The sequence below is a fragment of the Puma concolor genome, chromosome B3 (assembly GCF_028749965.1).
Source record: "Puma concolor isolate L17-30 chromosome B3, mPumCon1.1.hap2, whole genome shotgun sequence".
Lineage (NCBI taxonomy): Eukaryota > Metazoa > Chordata > Mammalia > Carnivora > Felidae > Puma > Puma concolor.
In genome coordinates, this window is record NC_141672.1 from 50,552,738 (window position 1) to 50,567,623 (window position 14,886).

Consider the following 14,886-nt stretch of genomic DNA (forward strand, 5'->3'; position numbering starts at 1 on the left):
TCCATTTCTTTTCACACAAGTGGTAGCATACTCTGCATACTAGATTATACACCCTGCTCTTTTCACTTTGCACTGTCTCTTTGATAATGTTCAAGTGACCTGAACACAGTGGCCTGGTTCTTTTCAAATGATTTTATAGCTTCCATTCTGCGAATTTACTATTATTTGTTGAACCAGTCCCTGATACCTACTGACAATTATTTAAATTGTTTATTTCTCGGGCATTTTTGTTTTGCTTTTGGTGTGACAGTACTGCAATCAATAACTTTGTGTTAAATCATTTCACATTCGAGCAAGTGTGCCAAAAGGACATATTCTTCGAATTTGCTGGGTCAAAGGGTATGTGCCTTTGCAACTTTGATAGTGTCAAGTTGCCTTTGGTAGAGGTTGAACCAATTTAAGCTCTCACCAATAATATATTAGAGTATCTGTTTCTTCATATTCTCACCAACATAGTATATCATCAAACTTTTGGATCTATGCAGCTATTCTAATAGGTAAAAAATAACGGTATAATTTAAATTTAAATTTCTTGTAATATGAGTAAAGTTGAGCATCTGTACTATGTTTAAGAGACATATTTCATTTTCTGTGAACTGTGTTTTTTCGTATTTGCTATCCTTTTTTTCCCCTAAAGTTTGGTCCTATTAATTTGTAGAAACTCTTTTAGATATTGGGGAAATAAACTATTTAGAAAATGAGTTACAAACATTTTTTCCAGTTTGTCATCTGCTTTTTGCCTTACCTTGTGATGGTTTTTGTTTTTGCCACACATTAAAAAAAAATGGATTTACCAATCTTCTAGATTTTATATCATAGTAGGTCTTTTGTACTCTGAAATTATAAACAAATTATTTTATGTTTTTAACTTTTTACATTTAAGTCTTTGATACATAATGGAATTTATCCTAGCGTATCATGTGGGGTATGGATCCAACATTTTTTTCTAGATGGCCCTTTTGTCTGGTTGGGATTTTTACAGGAGTAATTCTTGGATTATCCCCCTCATGCAGGTGGATCACATTTCTGTTTGCCTAGCTCAGAGATCACAACTCAGATGCCTGTAGAGACTAGGCAGGTTACATAAAAGCGTGAAGAGTGCCAGGTAGGGAGTATAGCCAACTGGAAATGGGATGGCATACTTTTCTAAAGAGGGCAGCCACTACCGACTGCCTGCTTGCTGACTATTCCTTTGCAGGAATGCAGCAGCACCCAGTGTTGCTGGATTTTTGTCCAGAAGCTGGAAATCCATTTTTATATGAAATCTCTTGATTTAAAAATATTAACAATTTTAAAATTTAAATATAGATTTGGGTAAACAGAATGTGTCTTCAGCCAAATTTGACTCAGAAGGCTTCCAATATCCTCCTTGGCCAAGAATGAAACTTCCTACTGACCACTTTACTCTCTTGTAAGAAAATATAATGACAGTCTCGTTTGACAGCCTAGTAGTTTACAGCTGGAGTTCCGGACGAGGAGAGAAAAGTAAAAAACCGTCTGTATAAGTCAAAGTCTGCCGTCACTGAAAAAGTAATTGGAGAAATACAAGCATTTTACTATCCTACCCTTTATCCCAAGTACATGGGAATGTGGATGTGACTTTATTAGAAGAAATTCGTGATTCCGTGGGTACTTGGATTAGAAAAATAAATTTTCCAACTCTGTCTTTCCGATTTTTGCCAAATGACAAATTGAGGTGTGTTTGAGAGGAGGATAATTGTTGAGTTACTGATCCTGGAACTGAAGTATACAGCATGTACTCCCCCGCCCCGCCGCCCGTTCTTTCTTTCCCTTCCTCACTGGTGGCTGAGGGCTTTCCGCGTCTCACCTTTCAATCCCCAAAACATCACACTATGAAATAGTTAACTACCTCCTATGTATACACATACGTTAAACATCGTGTCCAGCCCGAATGTCCCTTTCTCTCCCCGTCCTGAATTGCTTCCCATGACTGTCGTCCTCGAAGAGTGGCACCGAGTCAGGATTGTCTTGGGAAGGTCGAGAGAAGGGAGCGTTCGTGTTAGACACAGTAAGTTGAAGAGTCGATCTGGGACAGGCCCCCAGCAAGTCCCTAGCACAGGCCGACACCCACGGCCGGGCCCCCGCGCCTCTGAAAGTCCGCGACCGGCCGGCGCCTCTGCCTGCTCCGCGGCGCGCATGCTCCGTGCGGGGCTTCTCCGGCGACCCGGGATAATGAGCGCCGGGCCGAGGGGGCGGGCCGAGAGGCGACTGCTGGGGCCCGGAGCTCGGCGGCGGCCCCGGGGCGCTGTGCGCGGCGTCTGAAGGGGCGGCGGCGGCGGTGGCCAGCACTGTGCGCGCCAGAGTGTGGCTCGCTCGCCCGATCCCCAGGGCCCTCTGGAGGTGACTCGAGCGGGCCGGGCGGCGTTGCCTGTTGGGAGGGCGGGAATGAGGCGATGAAGAGACGAGCTGCCGCCGCCGCTCTCCGCCTGCCGCGGCCGTAGCGGTAGTTGGGGCGGCGGCGAGGGCGAGGTCAGCTGTACCCCGCGCGGGACTGCGAACCCAGACAAAGGAGGAGGAGCCGCCCGAGGAGCGGGCCAACGCCGCCGGGAAAGGAGGCCGACGTCTCGGTCGCAGCTGGGGGTAGCCCGGGTTCTCGGGCCGCCGCGCTTCCTCTGCGGACTCTGCGCGAGGCGAGGCCGCCCGGGCCGAGGAAACCGCCCCCGGAGCCCCCGCCCGCCCGCCGGCGCCGCCCCCGAGCCGCCTCGGCCGTAGCTGCGGCCCGGGCGGCGGCGGCCGGCGAGGCGAGGCGGCCCGCGCCCTGCCTGTCAGGCCACCCGCCCGGCCCGGCTCGGTCCGCGGGCCGCCTCTGATGCAGAGGCGCTGCCGCCGGGGCCATGCAGCAGGCGCCGCAGCCGTACGAGTTCTTCAGCGAAGAGAACAGTCCGAAATGGCGGGGACTGCTGGTCTCGGCCCTGCGGAAGGTCAGTGCCGCTCCTGGGCGGCCGCGGGGGCCCAGGGAGGTGCCGGGGCGGCCGCGAGCTGCGTCTGCGGAGCCCAGCAGCAGGCGGGCGGGGGGGTGCCGGGCCCGGGGCCCCCTGCGAGCTTCTAACGGAGAGCCGCACATCCTCCCAGTGCCCGGGTCCCGCGGGTCCAGCTGTTGCTCAATGGCTGGCTGTGGGGGGGGCTCCACAATCGCCTGTTGCATCCAGAAGGACGTTTTCTCAAGTTTTTGCCTGGCCCCGGAAGGAAGGTTTTGTTATGATCATAAAAATGGATTTCATGTTGCAGTCATTTTGTCAGGCGACTTCCGCCGTTGGCCAATTTGTTGTCCTCAGGCTGGATTCGGGCAGGAGAAAGTCTCGCTGGTGTTTACATAGTTTCTAAAACAAAAGTTCATTTCCAGACCTGGTAATTACTTTTAATCAGGTTCTTTGGGGGTGTTCCCCTAGGCAGTTTGCTTGTCAAGGGTGTCCACTCACTTAAGGGGCAGTACTGTTTTGTAATATGAATGTGTTTCACGTGTGAAATGTCAGTGAGCCGTAAGACTCCTTTTACAATTCTTGAGGTAAATTTAAAGTGCCTTCTTAACTTCCTGCCAGAAGTGTCTTATCTGTTTACAAGAGATTTCCCCTATAAAATTTGGTGTTTCTTCACTGGGTGCAGTTTAGAACTTGGAATCATTTTAAGGGGGCAAAAAAGGGGCAGCTCATAAAAATCAGTCTTTCAAGTTTGGGTGTATATCGCCTGAGTGCATCTCTCCTGTAGGTGATGTCGGTCTTCGTTTGTGCATTTAGATAGTAATCACACTGTCATTTTTAAAATAAACCTTTTTGTAAAGTCAAGACAGAGACTGCAGGATTAGACATGACACCTGCTGAACATGGGCTTCCATTGCCATTGATGCAGGTTTAGCCCCATCCGCATTTTGTGCAAAATAACCAAGAATAAACTTCAAAATAATAAAGAAAAATAAACATTAACTTAAAAGACTGCACTTGGAAAATAAAGTTCATACAATACACTTCTGTAAGTGAAAGGAAGAGGTATATTTTAAAAGTAAAAACATTTTCCACCTGCATTCAGTTTTAGATTTTCCATTGTTTTCATAATTCTTACAAGGAGATACTGCCTCCCTTGGGCCAAACACCAAGTCATGTCTTTTTAGAGAACTTAGTGGAGGTAACCAGTGGCAGTTATCATTTCATTGGCATGCTGGGTGTTGAAGTATTAAATTGACTTTACTTCCATGGGCAGCCTGATTCTAAACGGAGGGGGAAAGAAACGGGTATGTGCTGAGTAGTGATAATGAACTCTGGCCTGAGTTGAAAGTAAAGGGGGATATGCTTAGATAGTAATTGACTTGTCCGTGAACAGTTGCACTCAGCAGAAGTGTGAGTGCAGTTATCAGGTAGGCATGTATTGTTGGCAGTGTGACGCACGTATCTACCTACAGGTACTTTCTGGTAGCAAATAGTCTTTGAATGTATGTTGCATAACTTATTCAGTAGGTAGCTTTTACCCTAATGATCCTGCATGCACAGATTTACTTCTTCAGGTTAGGCTAGAAACAAAGCCAGAACAAGCCTGCTAGTCCATTGCTTTGAGACTGTTATTTTGCATTTATTTTCTGTGCTTGTATACCTGGAGCTCAGTTGTCTTGTAGATTTGTATTGTCTTATACCACAGTTCTCGTATATCCCATGCTTATGGAATCAATACATCTAAGAAAATGTGGTCTTAGGAGGTGAATTGAATTCAAAAAGCAATTTTTATTTAATTCATTAATTTACTGTTATTATAGAATTGAGATATATTCCTAAGGAAGACATTTTTCATATTTTGGGAAAATTTTTGGTGTTAGTAATTTGAATTACGTTCAGTTTTGTGGCATTTGGGTATTTGTGGTATTGCAACATGTAGGTTTGTAGTGCCTGCTAAGAGTTACAGTTCATAAAGAGTTCAAGGTTCACTCTTTCTTTGTAGGATGTGTTACATTCTGGTATGTGTCTGCCACCCATACCTTTGTACAATGAGAAATCCTGCCATTTCCTGGGACGCTCTGTCTTTACTTTGAAAGCCTCTAGAATTTGGCTTCCTTCAGCTGACAGATAGTTATAAAGACGACCAGGATTAGTAATTGACTTGTAGCAGTAGTTTAGACCACTAGGATTTTTCTCCTCCAGTTGGTTTTTCCTCCATCGAACATGTGGTATACTTCATTTTTTTTCTTTTTTTACTGCGCTTTATTTTTATCCCTGCATTTTTAAAAATTGAAGTATAATTGCAATTAACATTAATTGAACACATTTTAGGTATTTGGCACCATGCTGGAACTAAAATTACACAGATGAATAAAAGCAGGGGCCCCACTCTAAAAGTGTTTACCATCTACACTGAGAATTCTAAACTTTCTCGTTTTGGTTTATATAAATAAGATAGCATTTAGGAACTCAAAGTTATGTAAAGAATATCTGTGTGCGTGTGTGTGTGTGTGTGTGTGTGTGTGTGTGTGTGTGTGTGTGAGAGTGTGTGAAAAGAGCAATGTAGTTCAATTGGCTCTATCAGATTCTACTTGGTGGAACCTCGAAAACTTGAAGTATAATTTTCAGAAAAGTAAAATCATAACTGTCATGCAAATATAAATGAACATGTGTTAGTGAGTTTGATTTAATGCATTCCTTAATGAGGGAACTCACAAGATGTTAAGCTTCTTCATATGAAAATTTTAGGAGGTAGGTATTTATAGATCATTTAAAAGTAGTATTAAGATTGTTGGGTAAGATACAAAATTAGTTAATATCCTATAGGAATATAAACACTGAGTTGTGGATTGTCTTTTCTGTTGATTTGAAATTATCTGTTTCTGTACCAGACAAAACATCTCTATGTTAATCTTACAGATTTCTAAAATAATGCAGTCATTACGGAGTAATCAGAGCTTTGAGTACAGCATTGTACTGAAAGACACCTAGTAATCTCTTTTGCTTATTTTCAAGTTTTGGCTAATTTTTATGAAAATCAAATAATATGGTAAAGTCACCATTGTTGGCCCTGGAAACTACAGGGGTTTTTTTGTTTTGTTTTGTTTTGTTTTTTTTTAAGAGAAAGCGCACACGTGAGCTAGGGAGAGGGGCAAAGGGAGAGAGAGAGAGAGAGAGAAAGAGAGAGGGAGAAAATCTCAAGCAGGCTCCACATCCACGTCAGAGTCCAGCTCAGGGCTTGATCCCACAACCCTGGGATCATAAACCGAGCCAAAATCAAGGGTTGGATGCTCAACTGAGCCACTGAGGCACCCCAAAACCACATTTTTAAAACCAACTTTAAATATGTATTTCGCTACATAGAAACACTAACATTGAAAAATAGATTTATGGAAAAATGATTTTGAAAATAAAAATGTGTTCTGTCACTTTTTGTTTTGTTTTTGTTCTTTCACTTTTTGTTGTTGTTATTTAACTTTTATAACAGAACTTCATGTAGAGCATTTACATACGTAAAGAACTAGAGAGGGTAAAGCAGAGGGAAATGACATTACTAATGGATGATACATGATTGTTAACATTACTGCTAAATTATGTATCTTCCCTAAAAGAGCAAGAAACATAAATGCCTTCACCACTACTCCCTAAGAAAATTGAAGCTATCATATTACTTGGGAGGAAAAAAGAGCACAGGAGTATACTTGTAAGTGCAGCTTATTACCTATGTCTTTGAAATGCCTTTGGTACTTTGTGTATGTGCTATTGATTGTATGCTGCGAAAAATCAGTGTAAGCATTCTACGTATGGGAAACATACCTTAAAATCATTTTAACAGTGTTTTAGTCCCTGATGTTTCCCTTGTGGATGTCTTTTCCTTCAGGTGTTCTTCACCAGGCTAATTATGGAAAAGAAAATATCTGATGTCTTACTATCTGTAGCTACAAATGTCATAGAGAGAAAGAATTGGTTGAATTACATTGTTCCTGATTCTAACTTAATTAGGTTAAATATGAACTCCCCACCCCAGATGTTACAGTTTGCTCTTAGATAGCTGTCTAAAATATAAGAGGTATGAGAGAACGTCTGAGTTAATTAAATAGCAGTCTGTGGCAAGGAAAAAGAGGGTCGGGGGTTTTGGTTTAGAAATGCTTTTGTGAATTCTGTAAGATCTAGTGTTTCTGCCTTTGTACTAATGTCTCCTGGAGCCATTTTAGAAAACTGCTCTGGATCTTTCTGGGGCCCAGAAAAAAATCATTGGGTGCTTTGAGAAAATAAACTTGGTGTCACTAACATAAGAAGGTGAAGGAAGGCTTTTCTAGGGAAGTAACATCTGTGCCGAGTTGTGGAGGATATATTCAAATATTTATTGAGTGCCTCATAGGTTCCCGGCACTACTCTTGATAGGTTGTAGTAAGGCCCCTGCTCTCATAAAGCTTCCCTTCTAAATGGCTGTGTGGGAGAGGACTGAGAAAGACAATAAAGAAGTAAACAATTATCTGAAAGATCAATAGGAGTTGACAAAGAAAGGGAGTGGGGGTGGAGAAAGAGTTTGAGACTGAGGGAAAGGTAGGAAACACGACTTGTTTTAAAGAACCAAGATGAAGTGAAAAGAAGAGGCTAGTTGGTAAGACCAGGTTAACGTTTCTACCTGAAAATACGAAGTCCTGTAGTGTTATTTATGTAACAAAATAATTAGATTAACTTGATCAAATTGCTTTTTTAAAAGATAACTGCAACTGAAAACTAGCAACAAATAGGATATCCTATGATTTTTTGTGACGTCAGTCCTGTTCTGGATTTCCTAAAGCCAGTGAATATAAAAGTAGAACTCCAGGGAGTCGTTTGGAATTATTCCAAACTAGTAATGACCCAAACTGACCCAAGGGGTTCAGCCAGAACTGGATGAGCATTAGGAATGCATTTTAACTTGCTGCATTTAGTTCCCTGTCAGCCATGATTTAGTAGTCGTCCTCCATTTTCAGTTTAATTTTGGTATGGTATATTTGGAGCGATAATATTCCATTAAAGTGTTTTATGCTGACTATCCAAAGCATTACCTGTGTTACCACTTGACATAAATCCACTATGTGTCTTTTATATTAACCATGGCCTCTCTTTGAAGGGAACGGTAGTTTGATTATATCCTCTGTTAGCCTGTATGTTTGAATCAGGAAGGAATTTTAATGGAACTAATGGACTTAGCATTATCTCATGTAGTCACGTTAAAAATTAACAACCTGAAACTTTTCTTCTTTTATGTAAGAACATATGATAGTAGAAAGCCTTTGTAATGTATGAAGTGTTGTGCACTTCACATTTTAATGTGTGGAGATGAAGCAATACAATGAAAATAACATCAAGATGTAGATATGAGCACTAGTATTGTCTCTTCCAAGGAAAGTTTTCAGTCTCCCTGTTTTCTTAAGTCCCTTTGTAAACTCAAACATTACCTCTTACTTACATAGCACTTTGCTTTCTTAAGTAACCCATTAGCAGCATTTGGCGGTTAAACTTCTCTTTCTTGAAATCCTTTTCCTTGTTTGGCTTCCAGGATGCCAACCTCTGTAGGTTTTCTCCCTCTGGCTATTCCTTCTAGGTCTTCTCCCTTTGTTGATTCCTCCTCATCTTCCCTAACTACTTCATCCTGACTTCCCCAGAGCTTAGTTTTGGGACTTTTGTTTCTATTTACAGTCACTTCTTGTGGATCCCATCCAGCCTCATGGCTTCGCATGTCATCCGTATCTGATGATTTCCATATTTTTATTTCTGACTCAGACCTCTCTCCTGAGCCTAAGCAACTTCTTGCTTGATACTTCCACATGTATTTGTGATAGGCATCTCAACCAATACTGAGCTCCTTCTCTTCCCCTGCAAAACCTGCTCCTTTTGTAGTATTTCTTATATCAGTAAATGGCTACTCCATCCTTTTAGTTGCTCCAAATAAAAATCTGGAGTTATTCCTAAATCTTGTCTCTCTAATCTGTCAGAAAATCCATTTAGCTGTACTTCGAAAACAGTAGCTATATTCATTCAGTCACCATTTCTTACTCTTCCACTTCTACCACCTGAGACCAAGTCATCATCAATCTCCTGGAGTATTAAAATACCCTATAACTGGCCTCCTCTCTTCTGCCCTTGCCCCATTCAGTCTTTTCTTAACATAGTAGAGGTAAGTAAGATCATGTCATTCCTTTGTTCAAAACTCTCATTGCTTCTCAGAATAAAAGTCTAAGTCCCCTCAATAGGTTATTGCACTCTATGCTGCCCCTTTACCTTTACGCCTCTGACTTCATTTACTACTGTCCCTTTTTTGCTTTGCTCCTGCCCATAGTGGCTATCTTGTACCCACAGATAGAGACATTCTAATCTGTAGACGTATTCTAATCTCTGGGCTTTTGTATTTGCTATTTTGTCTGCCTAGAACAACCTTCCTGCAGATTAAAAACATGACTGGTCCTCGTATCTCCTTTAAGTCAAACATCATCTTGAAGAGGACTTCTCCTGAAGCCTATTTAAAACTGCTACATCCCCTGCTTCCTGGACATTCCTATGTAGATGTTCACAACATAACCCAATCCAAGTTTATTATCATCTTCCAAAACCTCCAGTATAAATGATATACTCAGTTTTCAAGCCAGAAACCTGGTCATCATCCTTCCCTTCTGTGTCACACTAGGCTCAAATCTAATCAGCATGGAGCCCTGATTCTCCTAAATTAGAGGGTTTGTTTTTTGTTTTGTTTTGCTTTGCTTTTTTTTTTTTTTTTACTTTTATTGCTATGTATCCCCAAAAGAAATTTTTTTATATGTATAATTTATTGTCAGGGTGGCTAACATGCAGTGTATGCGTGTGCTCTTGGTTTTAGGGGAAGATTCCCATGATTCCTCACTTACATACAACACCCAGTGCTCATCCCAACAAGTGCCCTCCTCAGTGCCCATCACCCATTTTCCCCTCTTCCCCCACCCCCATCAACCCTCAGTTTGTTCTCTGTATTTAAGAGTCTCTTATGGTTTGCCCCAAAAGAAATTTTTTAATTGCATGTTTTTATGTTGACATTTAAAATTTTTCACGTTCAAATAGTTGCAGAAGATATAATTTTATATATGTTCTAGGGGGCGCCTGGGTGGCTCAGTCAGTTGGGCGTCTGACTTCGGCTCGGGTCTGATCTCCCCGTTTGTGAGTTTGAGCCCCACGTCAGGCTCTGTGCTGACAGCTCAGAACCTGGAGCCCACTTCAGATTCTGTGTCTCCCTCTCTCTCTGACCCTCCCCCACTCACACCCTGTGTCTCTCTCTCAAAAATAAATAAACATTAAAAAAATGTATATGTGTTCTAAATACTGACTTTTTTTGTTTTCGTTTTAGAGAGAGCATGAGTAGGGGAGAAGGGCAGAGGGAGATAGAGAGAATCATAAACAGGCTCCACACTCAGCACGGGGCCCTGTGTTGACAGGGCTCGATCCCATGACTCTGAGATCATGACCTGAGCTGAAGTCAAGAATTGGACACTCAACTAACTGTGCCACCCAGGCACCCCTAAATACTGATGTTTTAAAATAAACAGTTCTATCAGTCTTTTAAATAAATCCAGTGAAATCTAAATACCGTAACAAGTTGATATCCACCATTCATCTTTTTATAATATACATGACAAAGTTCTTTTTAAAAAATGTTTTTATTTTGGGGTGCCTGGGTGTCTCGGTTGGTTGAGCGTCCGACTTCAGCTCAGGTCATGATCTCGCAGTTTGTGAGTTCGAGCCCCACGTCGGGCTCTGTGCTGACTGCTCAGAGCCTGGAGCCTGCTTCAGATTCTGTATCTCCCAGTCTCTCTCTGTGCCCCTCCCCCACTCGTGCTCTGTCTCTCAAGAACAAATAAACATTAAAAAATATATATATATATTTAAAAAAAGTTTTTATTTTAATTCCAGTTAGTTAACATACAGTGTTATATTAGTTTCAAGTGTACAATATAGTGATTCATCATTTCCATACAGTAACTGGTGCTCATCATGACAAGTGCACTCCTTAATCCCCATCAACGATTTGACCCATCCCCCCATTTCTCTCCCCTCTGGTAACCATCATTTTGTTCTTTATAGTTAAGAGTCTGTTTGTTCATCTCTCTTTCTTTTTTCTCTTTGCTCATTTGTTTCTTAAATTCCATATGTGAGTGAAATCACACGGTATTTGTCTTTCCCTGACTTAGTTCACTTATCATTATACTTTCTAGCTTTATCCATGTCATTGCAAATGGGACAAAGTGCTTTTTTGAACAGCTGGAAATTTTATATCATTCTTTTTTCACTCTGAATTTTTCCTTCCACTTCCTCCACATAATTATAGTCTAATATATTATTTTTATGCTTGAAAGTCTTTTATCTCTTCTTTATAGTTACATTTTCCTCAACAAAAGTGTCTACATATTGAATTTTTAAAACTCTTCAGTGACTATAAAGTGTTAAGATCTTTCTTTTAGGGTGAATTACTAGCAGGACATGGTTGATCAAAAGAACATGTATGTCATGGATTTTGAACAATTAGTACTTATAAAGTTTTATTGAATGTGCATTATTCAGTGACACCTATGTAGTTGTTTGCATTGTTTTTAAATTAGTTCATGTTTTGTGGATGACTTAACTGCTAGAATAAGATAGGGTCTTGCAGAGGTGAATCATAGTTCAGTGTTCTATTCCTATTTCCCATTTCTATAGATGTAAGCCCTGAGACCCCTTGTTAACATAAATAGAAGAATTTAAAACAATCAAACTCATTTTTAAACTTCTTTCAAAATTATATGCCAAAAATTATATTGTGATCTATCAAAGAGTCTTAATGACGTGTCACCCAGCAACTCATTTACTTTAAACTCCTTTTGTTTAAAGTAAAAAGTTGGAAACCACCTGACTTGCAGAATGATTTGTTGCCTGGTATTTAGAGCTATTCACTTTTTTATTTTCTAGCTTTTCTAGAACGTGTCAAATGACTAATAATTATAACTGTTACTTTTTCACTTTTTTGCTTCCAAGTACTTTGTTTAGTCCAGTATATCTAAGAAAAATTGGGAAAATGAGAACAGTATTAACTGTAGTACACTTTAGCTATTACAGTATTTACTAATAAAATATATTTTACCTTATCATATTCTTTTAACATTTTCTTTTTTTTATGTTTATTTATTTGTGGAAGAGAGAGAGTGCATGAGCAGGAGAGGGGTAGAGAGAGAGGAAGAGAGAGACTCCAAGCAGTCTCTGAGCCGTCAGCATGGAGCCCTACAAGGGGCTTAATCCCATGACCATGAAATCATGACCTGAGTTGAAATCACGAGTTGGATGCTTAACTAACAACTGAGCCACCCAGATGCCTCATCTTTAAACATACTTTCATTGAATTCTTGGAGCTGTAGATCTAGTTCATTGTATTCATGTTCTGCTGTGTAACAAATTATTACAAGCTTCGTGGCTTAATACAACACAAATTTATTGTCTCAATTTCCTTAGGTCAAAAGTCTAGGCACAGCTCTTACCTGGGTTTTCTGCTTAGGGTCTCAGTCAAGGTTTTGGCTGGGCATGCAGTCTCATCTGAAGCTTGGTAATCCTCTTCCAAGCTCATGTAGTTATTGGCAGAATTCATTTCCTTGCAGCTACATGTCTGAGGCCCTCAGCTCCTGGAGGCTGCTGCCATTCCTTGCCACACGACCCTCTCTATAACATGTCAGTTTGTTTCTTTAAGGCCAACAGGAATGTATCTGGTGCTGTTTCTTATCTCATACTCTAGACCTTCTTTTAAAGGATTCACCTGATTTAGTGATAATCTTTTGATTAACTCAAAGTCAACTGATTAGGGATCATATTCACTTTTGCCTTATATGGTAACTTGATCATAGGAGTGATATCCTCATCACATTCACAGGTCCTGCCCACACTCAAGAGGAGTACACAGAGCACGTATATCACGGGGTAGGAATCCTAGGGGCCACCTTAGAATTCTGAGTACCATGCTCATTTGTTTAATGCAAAATATCCACCACATAACCAAATTGCTAAGGTTAGTTTTAATTGTCAAGCCAACCAGCCTCATCATATTTATCTTCTTTGAGACAAAGTCTGACTTAATTTTTCAGTTCAAATGAATGCGTTCAAATGAATGTGTTAATACATGTCACATGCCAGCCATCTCACTTCTGAATTCTAATTGTAAGATAGGAAAGTAGATAAAGTGTGAAAACTTGCTTTGAATTTTTTTCTCCTGAACGAGATAAGGTAATACTGCCTTTTAATATTTCTTAAAGATGCTTTCTTTTCTTTGTTTTCATGAGTTTTTCTCCTTAGGCTGTGTTTTTTGATAGTAGGCTAGCAAATGGAAGAAGCAAGGTACTTTTTAAATTATTTATTTATTTTTGAGAGAGAGAGAGAGAGAGAGAGAAGAGAATGAGCGGGGGAGGGGCAGAAAGAGAGGGAGACACAGAATCCAAAGCAGGCTGCAGGCTCCGAACTGTCAGCACAGAGCCCGATGCGGGGCTCAAACTCACAAACCGCAAGATCATGACCTGAACCAAAGCCGGACGCTTAACTGACTGAGCCACCCAGGCACCCCAAGAAGCAGGGTACTTTAATGAAAAGTATTTGTAGTTGTCTCTTTGTTTAGTGTCCTAGAATTTAGTTATTAGTTTTTTATTGCACCCCAGGGCAACACACCATAGTGACATTCAGAGTAAGTTAGAGATCTGCCTCTTCAGCAAAGTGGGAGGGCAGCTGAGAAGAGGTGGGAAAGGAGAGCCTGTTTACTCTTTGAGTGCAGGTACCTTGTCAGGCAGATCTTCTTTAAGAAAGAGTACATACTAAAAGTTTTGGTAGTATGCTGAAGGAAGTGGGTATTTGGCACTAGGAGTAAATATCCTTTGAATAAAAGCATATTGAGAATAGTGATCTTTTCCTAGTTCAGAGGGGGAAAAAAGCCAATATTAATTTTTTTCAATTTTATTTTTCTCTCATAAGTTTTTCTTAAGTCTATGGTGTGTCTGCTACAGTTTACTTGCTAGTGAGTAGTGAAAGATAGTAACACAAATGAACAAGAGATACAGAGATTTTGCAGGAAAAAGTTTGGCACTTTTTGTTTTTTCTTACAAACATGTGCCTATAGTTTTCAGTTTTGTAGTCATTTTTACTAATATTACACCTACTCTCTATGATGAAATATAAATGACTTAATATTTCATATTCTGCTAAGAGCAGTGTAACTTCGAAATGCTTTGTCCCTGAAACATCGCAGAACCATTGATCTAGCCTGCACTTTCTTGGCTTTATAGGCTAATAGCCTGCCTGTATGGGAATGTACTTAATATTCACATGACAGATCATATGCCATTGCATTCCATTTAAGGAAAATTTTAATGACAAAAATGTTAGCTTCCACCAATAGTTTTCTCTACATGTTTTGATTATTTTATGGTAAGCCCTCACATAATATTAAGCTGAATAGAATAAAATTCTTGTCCTGTACTTATCTCCATTTAAAAAAAAACTTACATTGAAAACCCCTCAAGATTTCAGCTCAAGTCGTGATCCAGGGTCATGGGATCAAACCTCATGTCAGGCTCTGTGCTGAGTGTGGAGCCTGCCTGAGATTCTCTCTCTCTTTCTCTCTCCCTCTCCCCTGCTTATGGGTGTGCACGCGCTCCCTCTCTCTCTTGCTCTCTCTCTCTCTCTCTCTCTCTCTCTCTCTAAAAGAAAAAAAAAAAAAGGAAAGAAAACCCTTCAAGAAAGCACCTAAGAGCACTGAATCTGAGAAGTGAATATTGATAGTGAGAACGGAGGAACATAGATTGGAAATCTCATTTGTAATGTTATATGGGATAATTGAATCTCCAGTGCATATCCAGTGAAATAAAAACTAATTTTATGGAGTTCTCAATTTTCGCCAGTGCCAGATGGCCAGATTTCAGTG

At 40.6% G+C, this 14,886-nt stretch overlaps 1 protein-coding gene across 3 annotated transcripts in view; it reads left to right on the plus strand.

The window, feature by feature from the left end:
* The first annotated feature begins 2,490 nt into the window (after nucleotides 1-2,490).
* Nucleotides 2,491-14,886, plus strand: part of SOS2 (SOS Ras/Rho guanine nucleotide exchange factor 2) — an 89,813-nt gene continuing 77,417 nt past the window's right edge. For all 3 annotated transcript variants that reach the window (XM_025919113.2, XM_086709788.1, XM_086709787.1), the window contains exon 1: nucleotides 2,491-2,942. In XM_025919113.2, the coding sequence (XP_025774898.1) occupies nucleotides 2,856-2,942 (87 nt within the window). In that variant the 5' untranslated portion in view covers nucleotides 2,491-2,855. The remainder of the gene's footprint in view (nucleotides 2,943-14,886) is intronic.